Consider the following 21,550-nt stretch of genomic DNA (forward strand, 5'->3'; position numbering starts at 1 on the left):
GACTGTGTGGATCACAATAAACTGTGGAAAATTCTGAAAGAGATGGAAATACCAGACCACCTGACCTGCCTCTTGAGAAACCTATATGCAGGTCAGGAAGCAGCAGTTAGAACTGGACATGGGCTAACCTAACTGGTTAGAACCAGTTAGGACTGGTTCCAAATAGGAAAAGGAGTGCGTCAAGGCTGTATATTGTCACCCTGCTTATTTAACTTAATAAGGCTATGGTTTTTCCAGTGATCACATATGGATGTGAGAGTTGGACTGTGAAGAAAGCTGAGCGCCGAAGAATTGATGCTTTTGAACTGTGGTGTTGAAGAAGACTCTTGAGAGTCCCTTGGACTGCAAGGAGATCCAACCAGTCCATCCTAAAGGAGATCAGTCCTGGGTGTTCATTGGAAGGACTGATACTAAAGCTGAAACTCCAGTACTTTGGCCACCTGATGCGAAGAGTTGACTCAGGAAAAGTTGACCTGGAAAAGACTCTGATGCTGGGAGGGATTGAGGACAGGAGGAGAAGGGGACGACATCACTGACTTGGTGGACATGGGTTTGGGTGAACTCTGGGAGTTGGTGATGGACAGGGAGGCCTGGCGTGCTTCGATTCATGGGGTCGCAAAGAGTTGGACTGAACTGACTGACTAAACTGACCATCCTTTACCAGACATTACCCCTCCCCTGCCCTTTCTGCTTAATTTTTCTCCAGAGTATTATATTTAACCATCCCTTAACACAATACATGTTTTATTTTTTTGAATCTTGTTCTTTTGTCTCCCAATGTAAGCTCTATAAACTAAGGAATTTTTATCTGTTTTATTCACTGCTGTATCCCCAGTATCTAGAAGAGTATCTGGACCATAGTGGGCCCCAGTAAACATTTGTTAAATGGATGAGGACACCTTTCCCTGGGGAACTTACTGAAGAAAAGTCAGCCGATTAAGATTTGACAAAAGGGAGGCATTTCTCCATTTCCCTGGAATAAATCTCCCTTTATCAATACTGCTTTAAGATATCAGTGTTTCACCACTGATATCCCAGTAACTTAACTCTGGTTCTAGGTCATCCTTCAAGAACCCCCCACCATCCAAACCTACCTGGTCCCTGGGTTTAGCTGCTTGAGAGTGGCTCACATGGCCAGCTTACACAGTGAGAGGGGTCACATGATCTGAACCTACTTGGTTCCTGAAGTTTCGGACAAGAATTGTGGCATGAAATATTTGGATAGCGAGGCACACCTGTACCTTAACTGTCTCATGTAATGATAAAAGAACAGAGGCTGAAATATACAAAGTGATGTGTTTGCACCAAGGAAGCATGAAGTGACGGGCCAGCATGTTGCCATATGACCATTCTTAGCAGGTGAAACAGGGAAGAATCAGGGGAGACACTGAATCATCAGAGCAAGGATGTCAGCTTCCAGTGCCTTTGGTCAGGCTTAGGTTCACCTAAGGGCAGACTGGGTTTCAGCCAACCACCGTCGTCATGTCCTATTTCTAATCTGAGTTTTTATTGCTGTGATACTCTGATTTATAATAAGAAGTACATATTTGGTCTTTTTCCTCAATTCTGAAACCCTTAGAAATTCCTAAATAATAAGAGCAAAGAAAGTGAAAGGAGCTTTTTTTCATTATTCAGAACAAGCCCCTCTGAACCTCACTTGGTTTATGTGAAACCCAAAATGAATAAACATAATTTGTGTCCTAACACCAAATCTCAACATCAACTAGATGTCTAGAGATTTGACTCGTTTCTGATAGGAGTTAGTGCAGAACCCACAGGGCTATCTATCAGCTTTGATGATTTGCTAGAATGGCTCACAGAACTCATGAAAACAGTTTACTCCCTAGATTCCTGGTATGTTATAAAAGATTATAACTCAGGAACAGGCAGAAGGAAGAGATACACAGGGCCAGGTATGGGGGATGGAGCTTGGACTTCTGTGCCGTCTCTGGGCATGCCACCCTCCCAGCATCTCAGTATGTTCACCAACTTGGAAGTTCTCCAAACCCCATCATTTATGGTTTTTAAGGAGGACTTGTTATATAGACATGACCAGTTAAATTCTTGGCCACTGGTGGTCACTTCAACCTCTAGCCCTTCTCCCCTCCCCAGAAGTCAAGGGGTGGGACTGATCGTTTCAACCCTCTACATCACAGGGTTGGTTGCCAGGGGAACTTTCCAAATGTCAACGGATATGAACACCCACTGGTCATTATTTTCTTAGGAAGCCTATTGTTTTGCCCTACCAGGAACTGGTGTTAGGACACAAATTACGTTCATTCCATTTGGGTTTACATTTTTATATAGAGCCATAGGCATGAAGAGACTATATGCAGTTTTAGGTTTGGTCAGTTGCTGTTGCTAAGTCGCTTCAGTCGTGTCCAACTCTGTGTGACCCCATAGACTGCAGCCCACCAGGCTCCCCCATCCCTGGGATTCTCCAGGCAAGAACACTGCAGTGGGTTGCCATTTCCTCTCCAATGCATGAAAGTGAAAAGTGAAAGTGAAGTCGCTCAGTCGTGTCTGACTCTTAGCGACCCCATGGACTGCAGCCTACCAGGCTCCTCCATCCAAGGGATTTTCCAGGCAAGAGTACTGGGGTAGGGTGCCATTGCCTTCTCCATGTTCAGTTGCTAAGTCATGTCCAACTCTTTGCGACCTCATGAACTATGGCACACCAGACTTCCCTGTCCTTCACTGTCTCCCAGAGTCTGCTCAAACTTACATCCAATTAGTTGGTGATGCCATCCAACCATCTCATCCTCTATTGTCCCCTTCTCTTTCCCTCAATCTTTCCCAGAATCAAGGTCTTTTCCAGTGAGTTGGCTCTTCAAATCAGGTGGCCAAAGGATTGGAGCTTCCGTTTCAGCATCAGTCCTTCCAATGAATATTCAGGGTTGATTTCCTTTAGGATTGACTGGTTTGACCGCCTTGCTGTCCAAGGGACTCTCATGAGTCTTCTCCAGCACCATAATTTGAAAGCATCAATTCTTCAGCACTCAGTCTTCTTAATGGTCCAACTGTCATATCCGTACTTGACTACTGGAGAAACCACAGCTTTGACTATACGGATCTCTGTTGGCTGCTAGGTTGGTCATAGCTTTTCTTTCAAGGAGCAAGCATCTTTTAATTTCATGGCTGCAGTCACCATCCCCAGTGATTTTGGAGCCCAAGAAAGTAAAGTCTGTCACTGTTTCCACTGTTTCCTCATCTATTTACCATGAAGTGATGGGACTGGATGCCACGATCCTAGTTTTTTGAATGTTGAGTTAAATATGGGCAAAGTTTTGCCCATATGTAACTGACATTATAAACATGATTTAAGTTAAAGCTGTGAAGTAGTTTTTCCTTTAAAATTGATCTGTGTATCATTTGATTCTGAGTAACAATGGTGAATAAACTCACATTGCCTGGAGTTCTAGCAAGCACCAGGCACCTTGACATGTCAGCTGCTCATTAGTGGAGTTCACTTCATCTGCAAAGAAGTCATTGCACTTATAGTCACTCCCTTCTAAAGCTCATCTTATTTTGACTCTGGTAAATCAGAGCACTAAAGAAACTCTCACTGGGGTTGGGAAACTCAGAAAGGCTTCTGCTGGGAGCCAGCATGGGGAATCCTGCCCATGGCAAAGGTCATGAGGAAGGGGGCCTGGCAAAAAGCAAAGGCTGAGATCTGGCCTCAGGGGTCCCCCTGGATTTTCCTGAGCATCTACCCCCAAAACCAGAGTCTGCTTGCTTTATTGTCCTGTGCTTTCCACTCTTCTGACATAACAGGGGGCTATCCCTGACCACCTTTCTCAGGAAAGAGTTAACTTAGAGTTCCAGTTAACAGTCTCCTTCATATAAAAGGAGTGTCTCAGCTCAGACTCCTCTGACGGCTCTCTAACTTGCCTGACAGTTAAGAGACTTTTACAACTTGTGATTGTTTACAGCCCCCAACTGCAAGAGGCACGAAGCTTAAAGCATCTTAAAGATATAGAGCCTTTTCTAAAAAGCTAAAAATTATATTGGTGATGAGTTTTCATTGTTGAGTCAATGACTACTGCCATGCCTCCATATTCTTTATCTTTTAGGCACTTGAAGGATATTAATCAATGTAATTGGATCTAGAAAAAGGAATATAGTCGTTTTGATGTTAGCAACACTAGACTTTTGAGTTAATGAACTTTCTCTTTGTTATAAATCACTGTACTCCTCTTTCCTTATTATAAATTGTTGTGTCCTTGCTATATAAGAATGTAACCTTAATTAGTGCATTCTGAGAGTGGCACCAGGCTTTGGAAAGGCACTTTTAAGGCAAATAAGTTTTCTGGTTGACAGACCCTTATCAGAAAAGGGCCATAAAATGCTAATAGGCCTCTTGGCCAGAAGATGATGTAAATCACCTAAGACTTGGGTATACAGCTAGGTATGCAGAGAGAAAGCCTGGTCTCAATAAGAGTCAGGGCTGCTGACCCTGCATAATTTTGTATTATCCATTGATCTCTGTGTACAACCAAAAGTATAAAAAGCTTTTCTGGACAATAAAGGATGGGCAAGTTCCTGAAAAGACTGGTTCCCCCGTGTCTTCTTTTCTTTCTTACTCTATTTTCTGGCTGATTCCCATCTGGGGCATAGAGGCTAGCCATGTCTACTTATTTGCCTGGGCTTCCAAGACCCACGCGAGAGGGGAGCCCAAGGTGGGGCACCCTCTGCTATTCAAGCGGGCGCCTGTGGCCCTACGTAGACGGTCCAAGTCCCTTGTCTCGGGGCTTTATTGGCTTTCTGTGTAAACCAAGGAATACAGCCTCTTTCTCTCCTCCATTCTCTTAACTGCAAACTCTTTCCTTATCTCTCTCTAAATCTATATATCTCTCTTGCCACACTGTTCCCCCTTCAAATTACCCTGGATCCACCGGGGCTGGACCCCGACAGGCTTCTTTGGGGGAGATTTTCATAGATTTTCACTCTGGGCAAAACAGTTGGCTTCCTGAGAAAATAATGAGCAGTGGATGTTCCTAAGGCTGACTGTCCTCCCTGAAAATTCCTCCATTTGAAGGAAGTTTCGGGGAGGAGGTTGTATGCTGTTTTGACGCCTTGGCCACAGAAGGGCTTTCAGCCTTCATCCGTGACCAGCTCATCCACACTGGCAAGCTTCATTTTCATCCATGAGTTACAGCCAACCTTCTGGGGAGCCAGGCCATGTCTATGGACCTCACTGCGACTGTCGTCCTACCCTTTGGCACCTCTCCAGGCAGTTGCTTCAGGAACCAAGCCTCCTCCAACACTTGACTTGAATAACGGCCAAACCAAGGACACACAGAACTGAACCCGATCCTGCTCCAGAAATAAATCATTTCCACTTTAGCCTCCTGAAGTGGAAGTTACCTGATTGTCCCCATGGGATGGCAACATAAAGCAGCTCTACCTCGTGGTAGAGACTGACCGACAGAAGGCATCTCTGTGATGTACCTTGTTGGATGAAATGTCTTTAGTGCTTCATGATTTTCAGACTCTTTTCTTTAAATAGGTTTTCCCTCAGAGGAAAAGCAAACCATGAATTTTCAAAAACTGTCATACCTGATTCTCGTCTGGGTCGAAAGAGGGTACATTTTAAGGGAGATCTGTTTATTTTTCTTGGATCTTTAGGCTCAAAATAAACAGATATACAGTAGTTTGTGTTTGGAATTAACTTGTCGATGACATAATTGAAATTTTCAGTGATGTTTCCAGTTATTTGGGGTTGATGCTGTAAAAATGTGCAAAAAAGAAAAAAAAGTCAGTAAGACATTGAGGGAGAATTTCGTTTAGAGGCAAGCCCTAAGAGAGTCTTTGGGAATTGGTCTTCAAATCTTAAAAACACAGATAGAAATATCATAGGCTTGGCAAGAAAAAGTTATTTATAAGTTACTCAGGCAAATGATTTATTCAAGATTACATGCACATGTATAAACACACACATCTTTAAACCATGAAATCTAGTCTAGCAACTTCCTTTGACAAATGAGGAGAAAAAGACCCAATGAGGAATAAAGGTCTCCAGGACGTCATTTTTATAAGGCGGTGTTACTCAAGATCACCTTGCAAAAATCAGAAAATAAGATTATCCTACTTCATTAATGATATGAGTCTACACTTCAGAAACTGCTTTCATATATATTAATCTGATTATCAAAAGAGTCTGCAAAGTAGGCATTATTCCCGTTCTCCAGATGAGGAAGCTATAGCTCAGAGTGGTTTAGTAACCTCCTCAAGGCCACACAGCTTATCTGTGGCAGAACTGAAGCTGAGGTCTAATTTCCCTGTCTTTTCCCTGAAAACACCTTGCCTCTTCTTCCCTGGCTACTTCTGTTCCATTTTGGAATTAAAGAGATCATCTGAAGAGGTTCTTTCATGAAAAATAACTTTTGTAAAATGTTTTATAGTTTTCAAAGTACATTCTTACCAATGGTTTGATAAATGAAGCTTTCCACCAGCTCAAATACAGCATTCTATAATATTTTTCTGCAAGTTTCTATTTGGAAGGAAGAAGAATTTTTTTTCTCACCCCACCCTCCAATAAACTAAAAGGTCATGCATGGAGGACAGAGCAGAAGTGCCCTGGTGGGAGTGCTCTGGCCTTGAAGGGAAACCGCAAAAGCGTAGCTGGGCGCCAGAGCTCTGGGTCCCACAGCTGGCATGATGTTTGTGGTCATCATGTGATCTGCAGTCTGCAATGCTTGCTTCCTGTTTCACTGGAAGCTCCTTCACCCTTGCTGGCCGTCGACTCCGCCTCCCCAACTATGACTCAGATGGATAGTTCCTGCTCAGAGCCAAGGTCAACCCCTTCCCATGCTCATGAGAGTCTGCCCACTCTCATCTCCTCCAGAACATCACTCCCCTCCCCAACTCCCCTTCCCACCATGGAACATTCCCTCTGCATAAGGACCTGCTGTCATTTCTTCCATCTAAAAAGTCCCTCCATAGGCCCCACTTCCCCTTCCAGCTATCACAGCATCTCCCTACTCCCGTTTATAGAGAACCCTGGAGACGTCTTTCCTGAAGTCAAACAGCAATGAAGCCCAGACCCTTCAGTTTTAATTGTCCAAATCATTACAGGTGTTTCTTTTAGCAATGTGTTCATTGCCAAGTCAGAACTGTTTTGACCACTTACCCTCTTAACACTGTTCCCTGCATGCTCTTCGATAAATGCTAAGTAAAACTGTAATTCTTCACTTGGTATCCTGGGACTGTCTAATTGAAATTTCACATTCACACTGATGTTGTTTGTAAAATCAACAATCTCAAACTTTGGTGGGTCCAAAGGCTCTGTTTAGAAAATGAAATAAACCCCAACGTTAATCAATAAATAGCATAACCGTAATGATAACCACTTTCCTGATAACAACCATACCTCTTTACAGCTCTCTTTTGACTACCTGTGGCCCTCGAGGCATGGGTTATATATATATGTATATGTATATATATATATATATATATTTTTTTTTTTTAATTGGTGAAAACCTGGGAACAATAAAAGTGAAGTGATTAGTTTACTATTAGCACAAGAAATGGAGGACAGATTTTGGGGTGAAAGTCAGTATTTCACAATTTTCAGGTTGTATTCAAAACATAAGAGTGAAAATGACTTCTCATCTAATAATAATAAAATCATAATATATAACCATTGCAGAAATATCAGAAAATACAGACAGGCAATTGTCTTTGAATGCAGTTAATCCTCTCTTGCATATGCAGTATGTGGATAAATACATAAACACATATAAAAGCTGAACCAGTGTACATATGCACCTAAACTAAAATCAAATCATTCTTATACTGTTTTACATGGCGTATGTTTTCACTTATTTCATAAACATATTTAATGCATGTTTACCTATGAGCTGGCAAACTAGGGCCTGTGGGTTAGATTTTGCACAGCCTGAAAGTTGAGAATGGTTTTGATTTTATTTTATTTTACTTTTTTTGAGCATGGTTTTTATTTTTGAAAGGGTTGTGAACAAATTAAGGCTATGTGACAGAGACCATACATGGCCCAAAAAGGGCGAAGATTTTTTTCTCAGTCTTCAAAAGATTGATTCACTCTTTTAAACAGTTAGATTGGCTCTAATTCTTCTGAATGGAATCTGCATATCAGTGAGTATTACAGAGCTCAGTCTTTGCATTTGGCTGTAATCATTTCTTTAGGACAAATTTTTGGAGGAATTCGGGATTAGAGCAGGCCCAGGTTAAGGTTTTCAACACATACTGCCAAATACCTTCAGAAAGACTGTGTCAAGCTATATTCTCTGCATTTCTTCTAAGTCTGGGTATTTACTTACTTTTTATATTTACCATTTGAGTCTTGAAAAAAGATATCTCGTAACTGTGTTAATATACATTCTTTAAAGATCTGAGTAGTCTGAGTACCATGTTCTATAAGCTGGGCTTTTCTTTCTTTTCTACGAGGACACGTACACAAACACGCAATCGCACAATTCCGAGAATCCCTAAGTATCCAAGTTTGCTCCATGGGATTCAGCTATCATCACTTTGCGAAGCACAGATGTGTGTGTGTGCACACCCACACAGCCTTTAACTTGGCTCCTTTTGCTGCCGAGTCACTCAGGCACATCTGATTCTTTGGAACCCCATGGACTATAGCCCACCAGGCTCCTCTGCCCATGGGATTCTCCAGGCAAGAATACGGGAGTGGGCTGCCATTTCTTTCCCTAGGAGATCTTCCCAAGCCAGGGATCAAACCCATGTCTCTTGCTTGGCAGGCAGACACTTTACCACTGAGCTGCCTGCAAAGCCCTTTGCAAGATCAGGATACCAGAGACGTGATGGAGTCTGGCAGAGAGCCACTGCCAGCTGCTCTGGAGCTGTTAACACAAATGCCAGAAGGAGCCGCCTCCCGTGGTAGGGAAGGGAAGAGCGGGCACGCCCACTCCTGGGATCCAGGCTTCTCTCTCTGGGCCCCGTGTGCACACACACCTGGGTGCTCACACATGCCAGAGCTACTGGGATCTGATCTGAAGAGGGGCTGCAGTATTAAGGAAAACACAGACCCCCAAAGTTATGACAGCTCAGACACAGGCCTTTCTGAATCCTGTTGTACACTCCCTGTCAGGCTGTGAAACAAAGCAAAAAGTAGCAGCTACTATATATCAGAAGTGAACACAGCGTTCTAAATCAACTATACTTTAATGAATAATAGCTTCAGAAAAACGTACCAGCTGCTACTGCCTGAGTGACTGCCTTATACAGGCACAGAGAGCCCTTATCGTCAAAGAACAGGTTATCATTCCACGTTTTTGGAGAAGAAAACGGAGGCTCAGAGAAGCCAAGTAACCACTCCAGGGTGACAGAGATAGAAGGTAGCAGGGCTGGGAGGTGAACCCAGCCCCGTGTCTAAAACACCTTTACAGAACTTCTTGCTTTCTGGCAAAGCAAGTAACGATGAACTTAGCAATGATGATGAAGATAATAAGACAAACTCACTGTCTGACGCCAGGAAGAAAGAGCCCATACAACTGACCACCACTGTGTTCTCTCTGTATCCAACCACTTGGGAGATGTACATGTCCGTCCTGTTTACCCACACGTCTGTTAGGTCACAAAACGATCTTGTGATGTTTATACAGTCCTTGACGACCTTCATATCTTCTGGTTTACTTTGAAAGGCAAAGAGATGGTCAAAGAAAACATTAGCCTGTATGTGATAAGGGTGCATGAACCCGAAGCCCCACTTGGATATTCCTGTGTGGCTCTGCTCAAAGGTCCCTTGTGGGTTTTCTTTCTTTTAATTTTGAAATTTCTTTTTAAACATTTTATTTTGTATGGGAGCACAGCTGTGCTGACTGAGACCTCTGCCTACTTTTGGAATGTCTGCCCCAAGAAAACAGGGATCTGGGTTCCGAGTGTTACCCCTGGCACGTGGTAGGTGCTCAGTAAATATTTGCTGGGTGACTGAATCAGCAAATGTTGGGTGTTCATGGCAGAGGCTCCAGATCTCTCCAATTCTGCAGGACAATCATGACTGCCCCTCCCTGAGACCCCTTCTTTCTCAGGCTGAGGATGGCATGGTCTGGTCCTAAGTTAGCCTATATGGGGCCAACACAGACATCTGCTCTCTTGAGCTTCAGAAAGGCAGGTGGATAATACACGTGACTGCCTAAGGCAGGGAGAAACGTTAGTAGGTAACAAAGAGAAACCCAATCCTAAAGGAAAACCCTGAATATTCATTGAAAGGACTAAGGCCTAAGCTCCAGTGCTTTGGTCACCTGATGTGAGGAGCCAACTCGTTGGAAAAGACCCTGATGCTGGCAAAGATTGAGGGCTAAAGGAGAAGAGGGCGGCAGAGGATAAGATGGTTGGATAGCATCCCGGACTTCAAGGACTTGAGCAAACTCTGGAAGATGGTGAAGGACAGGAAAGCCTGGCATGTGGTAATCCATAGGGTGGCAGAGTCAGACATGACCTAGCGACTGAACACCAACAAAGAGATGTCCACCAGGGGTCCTTCAGCAGGTCAGATAGCAGCAGCAAGAGCAATAAGACGGACAGCCAACTAAGGACACGCCGTGGGGCAACTGGACCAAAGTAAGGCTTAGGAGGGTGATTGTTGGATGTGGGAATAAAAGGGCCGAAGAGGACACTGTCCATGGAGCATGACTCCCTGCAGCCACCCTTGAGCAGGAGGAGCAGCACGAGGAGGCTGAGCTCTGTGCCCAGGGCCATAGCTGGTTAGCGACCGAGCCAGACTTTGGACCTGGGCCTGTCCTCGTCGGGACCAGGTGGGTTTCTGATGTCCCTTGTGCCTCCCTAAGTAGACAGGAGTAAACATAACCCATCAATACAGTCAGCAGGTCTTTGGACTTCTGTCCTCAGAACGATGCAGCACTTTCGATGCCCAGACTTACTGAACTAGGGAAGTGACTGTGAATAATGACGATAATTATTTTGACTCTGAGGCGTTGACTGTAGAAATTGGCTTTGGTTCTAAGTACAAGTGTGTCAAAAATAACTCTGGGGTGTTTGGGCATTCAGTGTAATTTAAAATGGAGGAGTCTTTTGTCTTGGATTTTTTAAAGCTCGGAATAAAACACTGAGACTGACAGGGGCTGAGTGAGGAGAGAGAGAAAAGCTCTATCACAAGGAAGGTCACCTCTTCCCCACTCCCCACATAACAGAAACACGATGTAATTAGCAAGAGAAAAACAGAGTGTCAAACCCACCTCATGATTGTGTACCATAATGTATAGTGAGTTGGTACAATTGAACGGTTTTTTAACTCCCATGATAAGATTGACTGGAAATTTCGGAATCTCATCTTTAAAGTGCAAGATTCATCTGAAAGATCTAAAGGGAACAGAAGTTAAAAAAAAAAAAAAAAGAAGATTGAAATCTGGAACCCAGTGTTGTTATCTTGGCCACGGTTCAAACTGTCCCTTGGGATCTGAACTTCTAGCAGAGAAGCCCCTCTGAGAGCACTGGGATCTTAGAAACCCAAAGGAAATGGTTTTGTTGAACACTAGAAATGAGCTAATACAAGCAATATACAGGAACTCAGCACCGTGTAAACAGAATTTGGTGGTAGGGGTTTAAGTGGTTAATTCATGTCCAACTCTTGCAACCCCTTAGACTGTAGTCCACCAGGCTCCTCTGTTCATGGGATTCTCCAGGCAAGAATACTGGGGTGGGTTGCCATTTCCTTCTCCAAGGGATCTTCCCAATCCAGGGATCAAACCCAGGACTCCTGCATTGCAGGCAAATTCTTTACTGACTGAGCTACAAGGGAAACCTGAATTTGGGCTCACCCAATTATCACAGGCTCACAGCAGCAATTTGGATCAAATGATCCATGTTATCCTGGGCCACCTCATGCTCTCAAGTCAATCCAACCCCTCCTCTGGTCCCCCCTACATAGCTCAGCCCATGGCAAGCTTTCCTTCCTATGAATTTCCCACTGCGCTTGTTCCCCATCACAGGGGGAGGCGAAGAATGTGTGCCCAGATTGGATCTCTCCAGGCATTTCATCCCCATGCCTATGCTGGAGTAGATTTGATTCACAGACCCATTCCACAGACTGTGAAATTGAGAAGTTGAGTTATAAAACTCAGCTGGGGTGTGGCAGTGGCAAAGGAAACCTTACAGTTACATTTGTCAACGCGGCCTTATATGGTTAAAATTTCAAAGAGCATCTTAGTTTCCCGTGGTTAGGTCCTTTGCTTTTTGGTTGCTCAGTCTTCATCCCCTAGTGCTCATCACAAGGCTGGATACATATTTAACCCATAGTGAAGTTTTGGGGGAAGGTTTATATGTAGACAAGAAATTTAGTTTTAAAAAATGTATTTTCTCTTATCTGGTATCAGGTACCAGATAACAGGTGGAAAAATGTAAATTAAAGAGAAATGATTTCTGGAAGATTTTTTGTTTGGCACAGTCTCCTCATTCTTCTATTAGTGAGAATATGAAGAGCTGGGTATATTTTTAAGGGGCTTCCCTGGTGGCTCAATGGGAAAGAACCCACCTGCCAATGTAGGAGACCCTGGTTCAATCCCTGGGTCGGGAAGATCCCTGGGGGAGAAGTGGCAACCCACTCCAGTATTCTTGCCTGGAGAATCCCATACACAGAAGAGTCTGGTGGGCTACAGTCCATGAGGTCACAAAAGAATCGAATGATTGAGTAATGTAACAACAACAGCCACAACAATTCCTTCAAGGGGTTTAAAAAGTAACTCTAGTGTTAATTTCCTGTAATAGTTTTGTGAGACAAATGCGAAAATCAGAATTGGCTAAATTCTCCTTCTACAGGGAAAGTATTTGAGGAAAAAGATTCAAACAAAATGGCAACAGATTTGGAGTCAGAAATCCCATTTTTTGACTTCTAAATGGTTGCTCCCCTACTCGTACCCTTACACAAAATTTTGTTAAGTCAAGAAAATCTCTTACCAGGCACAACATACGAAATACCAAATACGAGGCTGATATGCACTGGAAAGAAGAGAAACATGTTAGAAAAGCGAACAACACTTTCTCCAGGCTCAACTTATGATTGTTGCTCTGAGTCTGGCGTTCTTCCACATACATGTATTGATATTGCACTAAGAGTTTCTTGTGCTAAAGAAAAAAGGTCAAGCAAATGGTTCTGGGCTTCCCAGGTGGTGAAGAATCCGCCTGCCAATGCAGGAGACATAGGAGACTCGGGTTTGATCCCTGGGTTGGAAAGACCCCCTGGAGTAGGAAGTGGCACCCCACTCTAGTATTCTTGCCTAGACAATTCCATGGACAGAGGAGCCTGGCGGGCTACAGTCCGTGGGGGTCACAGAGTTGGATACGACTGAATGAGGTCACAAAATGATCTTAGAGAGTTGATGGTATCAGCAGTGCGTCTTCCGAGGACGTTTCGGCCTGAGTGGATCCAAAATAAGCTGTTTGGGAACTGATACTAGTAATGGGGGTTGACTGGTTGGGGAACCATCCTGAGAAGCAGTCATCCCTCTGGAACAAGTCTCAGAATGTGAATAAGCATGTTGCTAATTTTAAAACTTCCGAGGCAAAGATATTTACCAAGGGTGGTGGAGGGAGAAAGGTCTTGGTGAAGGGAAGGGGGGAATTCTCATTTGTTTTCTGACGTCACCATGACTCAGAAGTGGGAGGGCAGGGTTGGCAGTTTTTAGTAGGTGAGGCCCTACGGTGCTCACTGTCACATACTCCCCAATGCATGACATTTCTTGGGGGAGAAGTGTCCCAACCATGGATCCCTTACTGATAAACTATGCAACAGATGACACGGTGATAGTGAAATGGAACCAAAACAAAGGAAGGAGAAGGCGCAAAGGAATAGGGTGACGGAAAAACAATGAGAATGAGTGAGATGTGGAAACCAAAGTTCAGGGGTGACATTTTGGTTTTGTGATGAGGAGGGAGATGGGAGTTTTTTGTTATTTCATCATTAGGTCGTGTCCGACTCTTTGTGACCCCATGGACTGTAGCCTGCCAGGCTCCTCTGTCCATGGGATCTTCCAGGCAAGAATACTGGAGTGGGTTGCTGTATCCTTCTCCAGGGGATCTATTCCAGGTGGAATTTTTTGGAGGGGTTTGAGATACCTGAGGTTATTGATATTCCTCCTGGCAATCTTGGTTCCAGCCTGTGCTTCTTCCACCCAGCGTTTCTCATGATGTACTCTGCATAGAAGTTAAATAAGCAGGGTGACAATATACAGCCTTGACGTACTCCTTTTCCTATTTGGAACCAGTCTGTTGTTCCATATCCAGTTCTAACTGTTGCTTCCTGACCTGCATATAGGTTTCTCAAGAGGCAGGTCAGGTGGTCTGGTATTCCCATCTCTTTCAGAATTTTCCACAGTTTGTTGTGATCCACACAGTCAAAGGCTTTGGCATAGTCAATAAAGCAGAAATAGATGTTTTTCTGGAACTCTCTTGCTTTTTCCATGATCCAGCAGATGTTGGCAATTTGATCTCTGGTTCCTCTGCCTTTTCTAAAACCAGCTTGAACATCGGGAAGTTCACAGTTCATGTATTGCTGAAGCCTGGCTTGGAGAATTTTGAGCATTTCTTTACTAGCATGTGAGATGAGTGCAATTGTGCGGTAATTTGAGCATTCTTTGGCATTGCCTTTCTTTGGGATTGGAATGAAAACTGACCTTTTCCAGTCCTGTGGCCACTGCTGACTTTTCCAAATTTGCTGTCATATTGAGTGCAGCACTTTCACAGCATCATCCTTCAGGATATGAAATAGCTCAACTGGAATTCCATCACCTCCACTAGCTTTGTTCATAGTGATGCTCCCTAAGGCCCATTTGACTTCACATTCCAGGATGTCTGGCTCTAGGTGAATGATCACACCATCATCAGTATCTGGGTCATGAAGATCTTTTTCGTACAGTTCTTCTGTGTATTCTTGCCACCTCTTCTTAGTATCTTCTGCTTCTGGTAGGTCCCTACCATTTCTGTCCTTTATCAAGCCCATCTCTGCACGAAATGTTCCCTTGGTATCTCTAATTTTCTTAAAGACATCTCTAGTCTTTCCCATTCAGCACAGGCTGGAATCAAGATTGCCAGGAGAAATATCAATAACCTCAGATATGCAGATGACACCACCCTTATGGCAGAAAGTGAAGAAGAACTAAACAGCCTCTTGGTGAAGGTGAAAGAGGAGAGTGAAAAAGTTGGCTTAAAGATTAACATTCAGAAAACGAAGATCATGGCATCTGGTCCCATCACTTCATGGCAAATAGATGGGGAAACAGTGGAAACAGTGTCAGACTTTATTTTTCTGGGCTCCAAAGTCACTGCAGATAGTGATTCCAGTCATGAAATTAAAAGACGCTTACTCCTTGGAAGGAAAGTTATGACCAACCTAGACAGCATATTGAAAAGCAGACACATTACTTTGCCAAAAAAGGTCTGTCTAGTCAAGGCTATACTTTTTCCAGTGGTCATGTATGGATGTGAGAGTTGGACTGTGAAGAAAGCTGAGCACTGAAGAATTGATGCTTTTGAACTGTGGTGTTGGAGAAGACTCTTGAGAGTCCCTTGGACTGCAAGGAGGTCCAACCAGTCCATTCTAAAGGATATCAGTCCTGGGTGTTCATTGGAAGGACTGATGCTAAAGCTGAAACTCCAATATTTTGGCCACCTCATGCAAAGAGTTGACTCATTGGAAAAGACCCTGATGCTGGGAAAGATTGAAGATGGGAAGAGAAGGGGATGACAGAGGATGAGATGGTTGGATGGCATCACCGACTCGATGGGTTTCGGTGAGCTCTGGGAGTTGGTGATGGACAGGCAGGGTGCAGTTCATGGGGTCGCAAAGAGTGACTGAACTGACTAAACTGAACTGAAATATATTCTCGATCTGTCATCTCATTATTACCCTTTGTTGAATAGAAAAACATTTAATTTTCATAGAAGATCTTTTTTGGTCATGATGTGTGCTTTATAAGCTTTAAGAAACCATTCTTTACACTGAGGATACATAGATATTCTCCTACAGTTTGCCCAACCCAGGGAGCAAACCCAGGCCTCCTGTATTGGCAGGTAGACTCTTAACCACCGAGCTTCCAGGGCAGTCCTAGGGGTCTGGCCTCTTTCCAAATGTAGGAATGGAGTGATAAACTCCACCCTGGATTAGAATGAGAGTATTAAGGGAAATTCCTCTTCAAATTACAGTGAAGCTAGCTCCCTTCATTATTGAGCCTCAAGTCTATGATTATTTAGTTGTTTTCCTAAAACACCAGTAGAGCAGAAACCCATTGTAAATCAAACCATCAACACAGAATTCCTATCTATGTTCCACTTGGCTCTTGACATTGATCCTGTGTCCTCAGGACCGGGAAATCAACTGGCTACTTCCTAACAGGGTCCCGGTAGATGGAGCTGTGAGAAAAAGTGACACTCACCCACGGGATACAAATTCAGTGGTCCAATCGCTGACACATTCTGGCTCAAAAGCATTTTTGTTGTTTTATGTGCCCTTTATTTACTTTCACATCTGAAAGGAAATCAATATTAGGTGATCAGAATTCTGAAGTATCTAATTAAACTGCAAAGACAACAGACAAAGACAATCTGTATGCAGGTCAGGAAGCAACAGTTAGAACTGGACATGGAACAACAGACTGGTTCCAAATAGGGAAAGGAGTACGTCAAGGCTGTATATTGTCCTCCTGCTTGTTTAACATCTATGCAGAGTACATCATGAGAAACGCTGGGCTGGAAGAAGCACAAGCTGGAATCAAGCTTGCCGGGAGAAATATCGATAACCTCAGATATGCAGATGACACCACCCTCATGGCAGAAAGTGAAGAAGAACTAAAGAGCCTCTTGATGAAAGTGAAAGAGGAGAGTGAAAAAGTTGGCTTAAAACTCAACATTCAGAAAACTAAGATTATGGCATCTGGTCCCATCACTTCATGGGAAATAGATGGGGAAACAATGGAATCAGTGACAGACTTTATTTATTTATTTATTTTTGCTCCAAAATCACTGCAGATGGTGACTGCAGCCATGAAATTAAAAGACGCTTGCTTCTTGGAAGAAAAGCTATGAGCAACCTAGACAGCATATTAAAAAGCAGAGATATTACTTTGCTGACAAAGGTCTGTCTAGTCAAAGCTTTGGTTTTCCCATTAATCATGTATGGATATAAGAGTTGGACCATGAAGAAAGCTGAGCACTGAAGAATTGATGCTTTTGAACTGTGGTGCTGGAGAAGACTCTTGAGAATCCCTTGGACTGCAAGGAGATCCAACCAGTCCATCCTAAAGGAAATCAGTCCTGAATGTTCATTGGAAGGACTGATGCTGAAGCTGAAGCTCCAATCCTTTGGCCACCTGATGCGAAAGCACATATGAGCGGCTGAACTGAACTGGCCTGGGTCTTGGCTGTGGTGCGTGGGATCTCGTTGCAGCACGCGGACTCTTCAGTTGTGTCCCCTGGGCTCAGTAGTTGAGGTATGTGGGCTTCGTTGCCCTGTGGCTTGTGGGTGGGATCTTAGTTCCCTGACCAGGGACTGAAACTGCGTCCCCTGAATTGCAAGGTGGATTCTTAACCACTGGGCCACCAGGGAAGTCTCCAGCAGGAAATCCCTGATTCCAGGTTTCCTCTCTGCCCTTCTGGGAGCTGGATCATTCACCCCATTTACACAAGGAGCCTTATCTCAGCTTGCAGGACCAATAGCCATTTGGTTCCAAAAATTTAAATATAGGAAAAAGCAAATTTTGAAGTGTCTTGCTCCCTTTGGAAAACTATTTTCATTTTTTTTTGCTTAGTCCTTCAGAATATCCTCATACATGTTGTTGTTCAGTCGCCTGGTCATGTCCAGCTCTTTGAGACCCTATGGACAGCAGCACGCCAGGCCTCCCTGCCCTCACCATCTCCTGGAGTTTGCCCAAGTTCCTGTTCACCTTCATGCATAAGCAAATACAAAAATGTATTCTTATTCTCTCCAACCCTATTTTTGCAAATCAGAGATAGCAGGTGATGCTAGTGGTAGAGAACATGCTGGCCAATGTAGGAGACACAAGAGAGATCTTGAGCCAAGGGTCGAGGCGGGCGTGGCAACCCCCTCTAGTACTCTCACCTGGAAAACCCCATGGACAAAGGAGCCTGGTGGGCTACAGACCATGAGGTCAGAGTGGGACACAACTGAAGCAACTTAGTACACACAAAACATATACATTGCCTGTCTAATTCCTGCTTTTTTCCACTTTAAATTTGGGAGCTCTTTCTGTATCAGCACCAGAGAGAATTTCTTTTTTTTTTTTTTTTTTTAATAGTTACATATAGTCTACTCTGTGGACATACCATGATTTATATGACCAGTTGCCACAAAGAACATCTGAGTGACTTCCAACTGTTTCTGCAATGGATTCTCTTGAAAATGCCTCATTCTGAGCATGTCAAGCCTAAGCGTGAGAAAGCTTCCCAGAAATAGTACTGCTAAGCCAAAGGGGGTTCAGTCAGGGTCCCGGCAGGTAAGAGCACATTCAACTCTGGCTAAGTGAAGGAAGATTTTCATCAAGGGACTATTTAATACAAATGTGTGAGCAGGCTACAGGCCAACCATAAGGATGAGCGTAGCATCTGAAAGTAACAGCAGCGAGGGCTGTTATCATCGTGGGCTTGAGGTACAGAGGGAACATCCCAAGCCTGGAATTAGGAAGGAGAGAGTCCAGCGTGAGGGGCACAGATATTCCTCACTGTCTTCCTTCTCCTCTTTTGGGGCTCCCCATTGGCTGACTCCAATCGAAGCCATAGGACAAGGCAGCTGGTGGCTGTACCCATACAAGATGGGATCCCAGGACACAGTAAAAGGTGGCGAAGGTGGAGGCTTGGTTTGCAGGGGCAGACAGAAGGGACCAGGCACAAAGTCACCATGCATGTCTTTTTTTTTTTTTTTTTTTTGGCTTCACTAAATGCGAGGCTTGTGAGATCTTAGTTCCCGACCAGGGATAGAACCCTGGCCCTCTGCAGTGAAAGCCTCTCTGCAATGAAAGCACGGAGTCTTAACCACTGGACCACGAGGGACATCCTTGCATTGGTAGTTTTGATAGAGACGGCCACACTCTGGCCATTGTGGCTCTAGTGGTTTACACAACCTCTTGCAGTGTGTGAGAATTTCTGCTTCCCCACAAAGGAAGAGCTTGTAGGGAATGATAATGATAAATAATGATTATGACAATGATAATCATCAAGCTCTTGGATTTCTGAAAATCAAATTCATAAATGCCAAGTTGTCTTCAGACTTATATGAATTCTATACTTCTCTTATTCTAAGTAAGACCTAGCATATATGGCAGAGGTGTTTCCTTTTGAGTTAACTGTCTATCTTTGAGTCGTTTTTTTTTTTTTTAACATTGATTCTTAAATTTTTGTTTTGGAATATAGCTGCTTTACGATGCTGTGTTAGTTTCTGCTGTACAGTAAAGTGAATCAGTTATACATATACATATATCCCCTCTTTTTAAGATTTCTTTCTTCACATCGGTTTGAAGGAACTTTTTAAGTATGAGGCAAACTGGCCCTTTGTGATATGAGTCACATCTTTTTAATTTTTCTCCGCCGTTGTCACTTGTCCTTTGATTTGCCTGTACAGCTTTTTTCTTTTTTAACGGAAACTTCTGAGCTTTTAGACTTAAAGGTATTTTCTTTCTCAGCATCTGCATTTTGAGTGAGTTAGTCTTCTTCATTCTAAGGCGAGAAAGGAAGTCTTGAAACATTTTACGGAGCCCTCAGTCGGTCTCATTCCTTCTCTCCCCCAGATCTCTGTCTCCATCCAAACTACTGGGTGTTCTCCTGTCCCCACAAACACTGGGGTAGCACCAAGCCCCAAGTCAAAGTGAAAAATGACCCCCAAGTAGCAGACATGAATTCAAGCTAAGAACACATTAAAAAGTCCCCTTGACTATGACGCTGTCAAGCCAACAGACTCCAAGTCAAAATTGCCACCTACCACCCATGAGCTATCCGGGCACCTCAACTTTTCCCATAACATGTGCATGCTCGGTCGTGTCTGACTCTTCACAACCTCCTGGACTGTAGCCCGCCAAGCTCCTCTGTCTGTGGGATTCTCCAGGCAAGAATACTGGACAGGGCTGCCATTTCCTCCTCGAGGGGATCTTCCCCACCTGGGGATGGAACCCACGACCCCTGCATCTCCTGTACTGGTGGGCAGATTCTTTACCACTGAGCCACCTGGGAAGTGTGCCGTCATTAGAACAGCCACAAAGATGTCTTTACGGCATGTGATGTGGCCTGCCATCATCATTCCTCAGCAGCAGGCTTGCTGGGTCGTGGGCGTTCTCCAGATGCTGGGAGCACCAAGACCATGGAATGCCACCTTGGGGTGACTCCCTTCTACCTGACCACTTGTCCTGTGGCCTCTGGCCTCTCTGTTTTGTTCTGATGGCGGCACATTTTTGCCCTTATTCTGCCTCTGCAGAACCTTCCCTCTCCTCAGCGGCTGAAAGTACACACACACAACCACACAACTAGAATTCCTCTCTCCTGCTCTGGGCCGCAGGACGTTGCCTCCCTTTCTTTGTTCCTGGTGACTCATACTCCACTGCCAATTAGATTTCTGATAGAAGATTCTTGCTTGCTTGGAAAATCTAATTTCCCATCTTGGCATCCTGCCTGGAACTGTTCTTGAAGCTCTTTAAAACTCGCCCTGACTCCAAGCAGCTCAGCCTTCCTAAAGCTCTGGTTACTCTTATCTCTGCAGCCAGGGCCAGCTTCAGTCACCCCAGGGGCCCTGCACACAAGAAGGGTCCCACTCTTGGTTTATTGCTCTCCTGTGGCCATCTTGAAATTTTTAATCATTTTATCTTTGAACTTGTGTTTTGTTAGTGAAGTCTGATGGGACAAAATAAGAGATCAATTCATACTTGGGTCTTGCTCCCCCAACCCCTGCAGGATGGGGGCCTGACCTGGCCCCTCTCTCTACACCCGATGACTGCTTGATGTTCTTTTCCTGGAGGCAACAGCTAGGTCACAGGGTGGGAGAGCGATCATGGTGCATTGATGCCCTCCTGGCGTATGTGCAGGGAGGCTGGGCCAGGCAGAGTGGAAGCTATCCCTGGCCCGCCTAGCCTAGTGGGTGGCTACCTGGTCTGGTGGGAGCTAAATGTCAAGGTCAGTCTGATCGGGGTACATAGCAGGGCCAGGAGCAGATGTTTAAAGACTCTTCACTGTCTGCCAGCGTGCTATGGGTTGGGATGGCAGATCCTTGGAAAGGGGAGACTCAGGGTTTGCCTTTTCCAGAGTCCATCTCAGGCTGGTGGCTAGCAGTTGAGGGTTGTGGGCAGCCTTCCAGCTCAAGTGCATGTGTGCCCAGGGCTGCCACAGCTCAAGTGCATGTGTGCCCAGGGCTGCCAGGCTGGAAGGGTCCCCGGCAGCTGTGGGCAGTGGCACCGGCCCTGCCTGTGTGCCCACGGGAACCCGCTCTTCCTCTTTGCTCCCCTCCTGAATCTGGGCTTGAGTTTACTGCACCTACTTCCAGGAATTCTCCCAAGATGTGCTAGGAAATGCCAACTCTGTATTATAATTTGGTGATTCACCA

General features: G+C 44.4%; 1 protein-coding gene across 2 annotated transcripts in view; it reads right to left on the reverse strand.

Moving 5' to 3' along the window:
- IFNAR2 (interferon alpha and beta receptor subunit 2) overlaps positions 1 to 21,550 on the reverse strand; it is a 35,574-nt gene that overhangs the window by 8,206 nt on the left and 5,818 nt on the right. For both annotated transcript variants that reach the window (XM_018046609.1, XM_018046645.1), the window contains exons 2-7: positions 16,389 to 16,480; positions 12,916 to 12,957; positions 11,199 to 11,322; positions 9,463 to 9,635; positions 7,133 to 7,287; positions 5,560 to 5,728 (exon numbers count right to left, since the gene is read on the reverse strand). In XM_018046609.1, coding sequence (XP_017902098.1) covers positions 5,560 to 5,728; positions 7,133 to 7,287; positions 9,463 to 9,635; positions 11,199 to 11,322; positions 12,916 to 12,957; positions 16,389 to 16,443 — 718 coding nt within the window. In that variant the 5' untranslated portion in view covers positions 16,444 to 16,480. The remainder of the gene's footprint in view (positions 1 to 5,559; positions 5,729 to 7,132; positions 7,288 to 9,462; positions 9,636 to 11,198; positions 11,323 to 12,915; positions 12,958 to 16,388; positions 16,481 to 21,550) is intronic.

This window comes from Capra hircus, chromosome 1 (genome assembly GCF_001704415.2).
Source record: "Capra hircus breed San Clemente chromosome 1, ASM170441v1, whole genome shotgun sequence".
NCBI classification, from domain to species: domain Eukaryota; kingdom Metazoa; phylum Chordata; class Mammalia; order Artiodactyla; family Bovidae; genus Capra; species Capra hircus.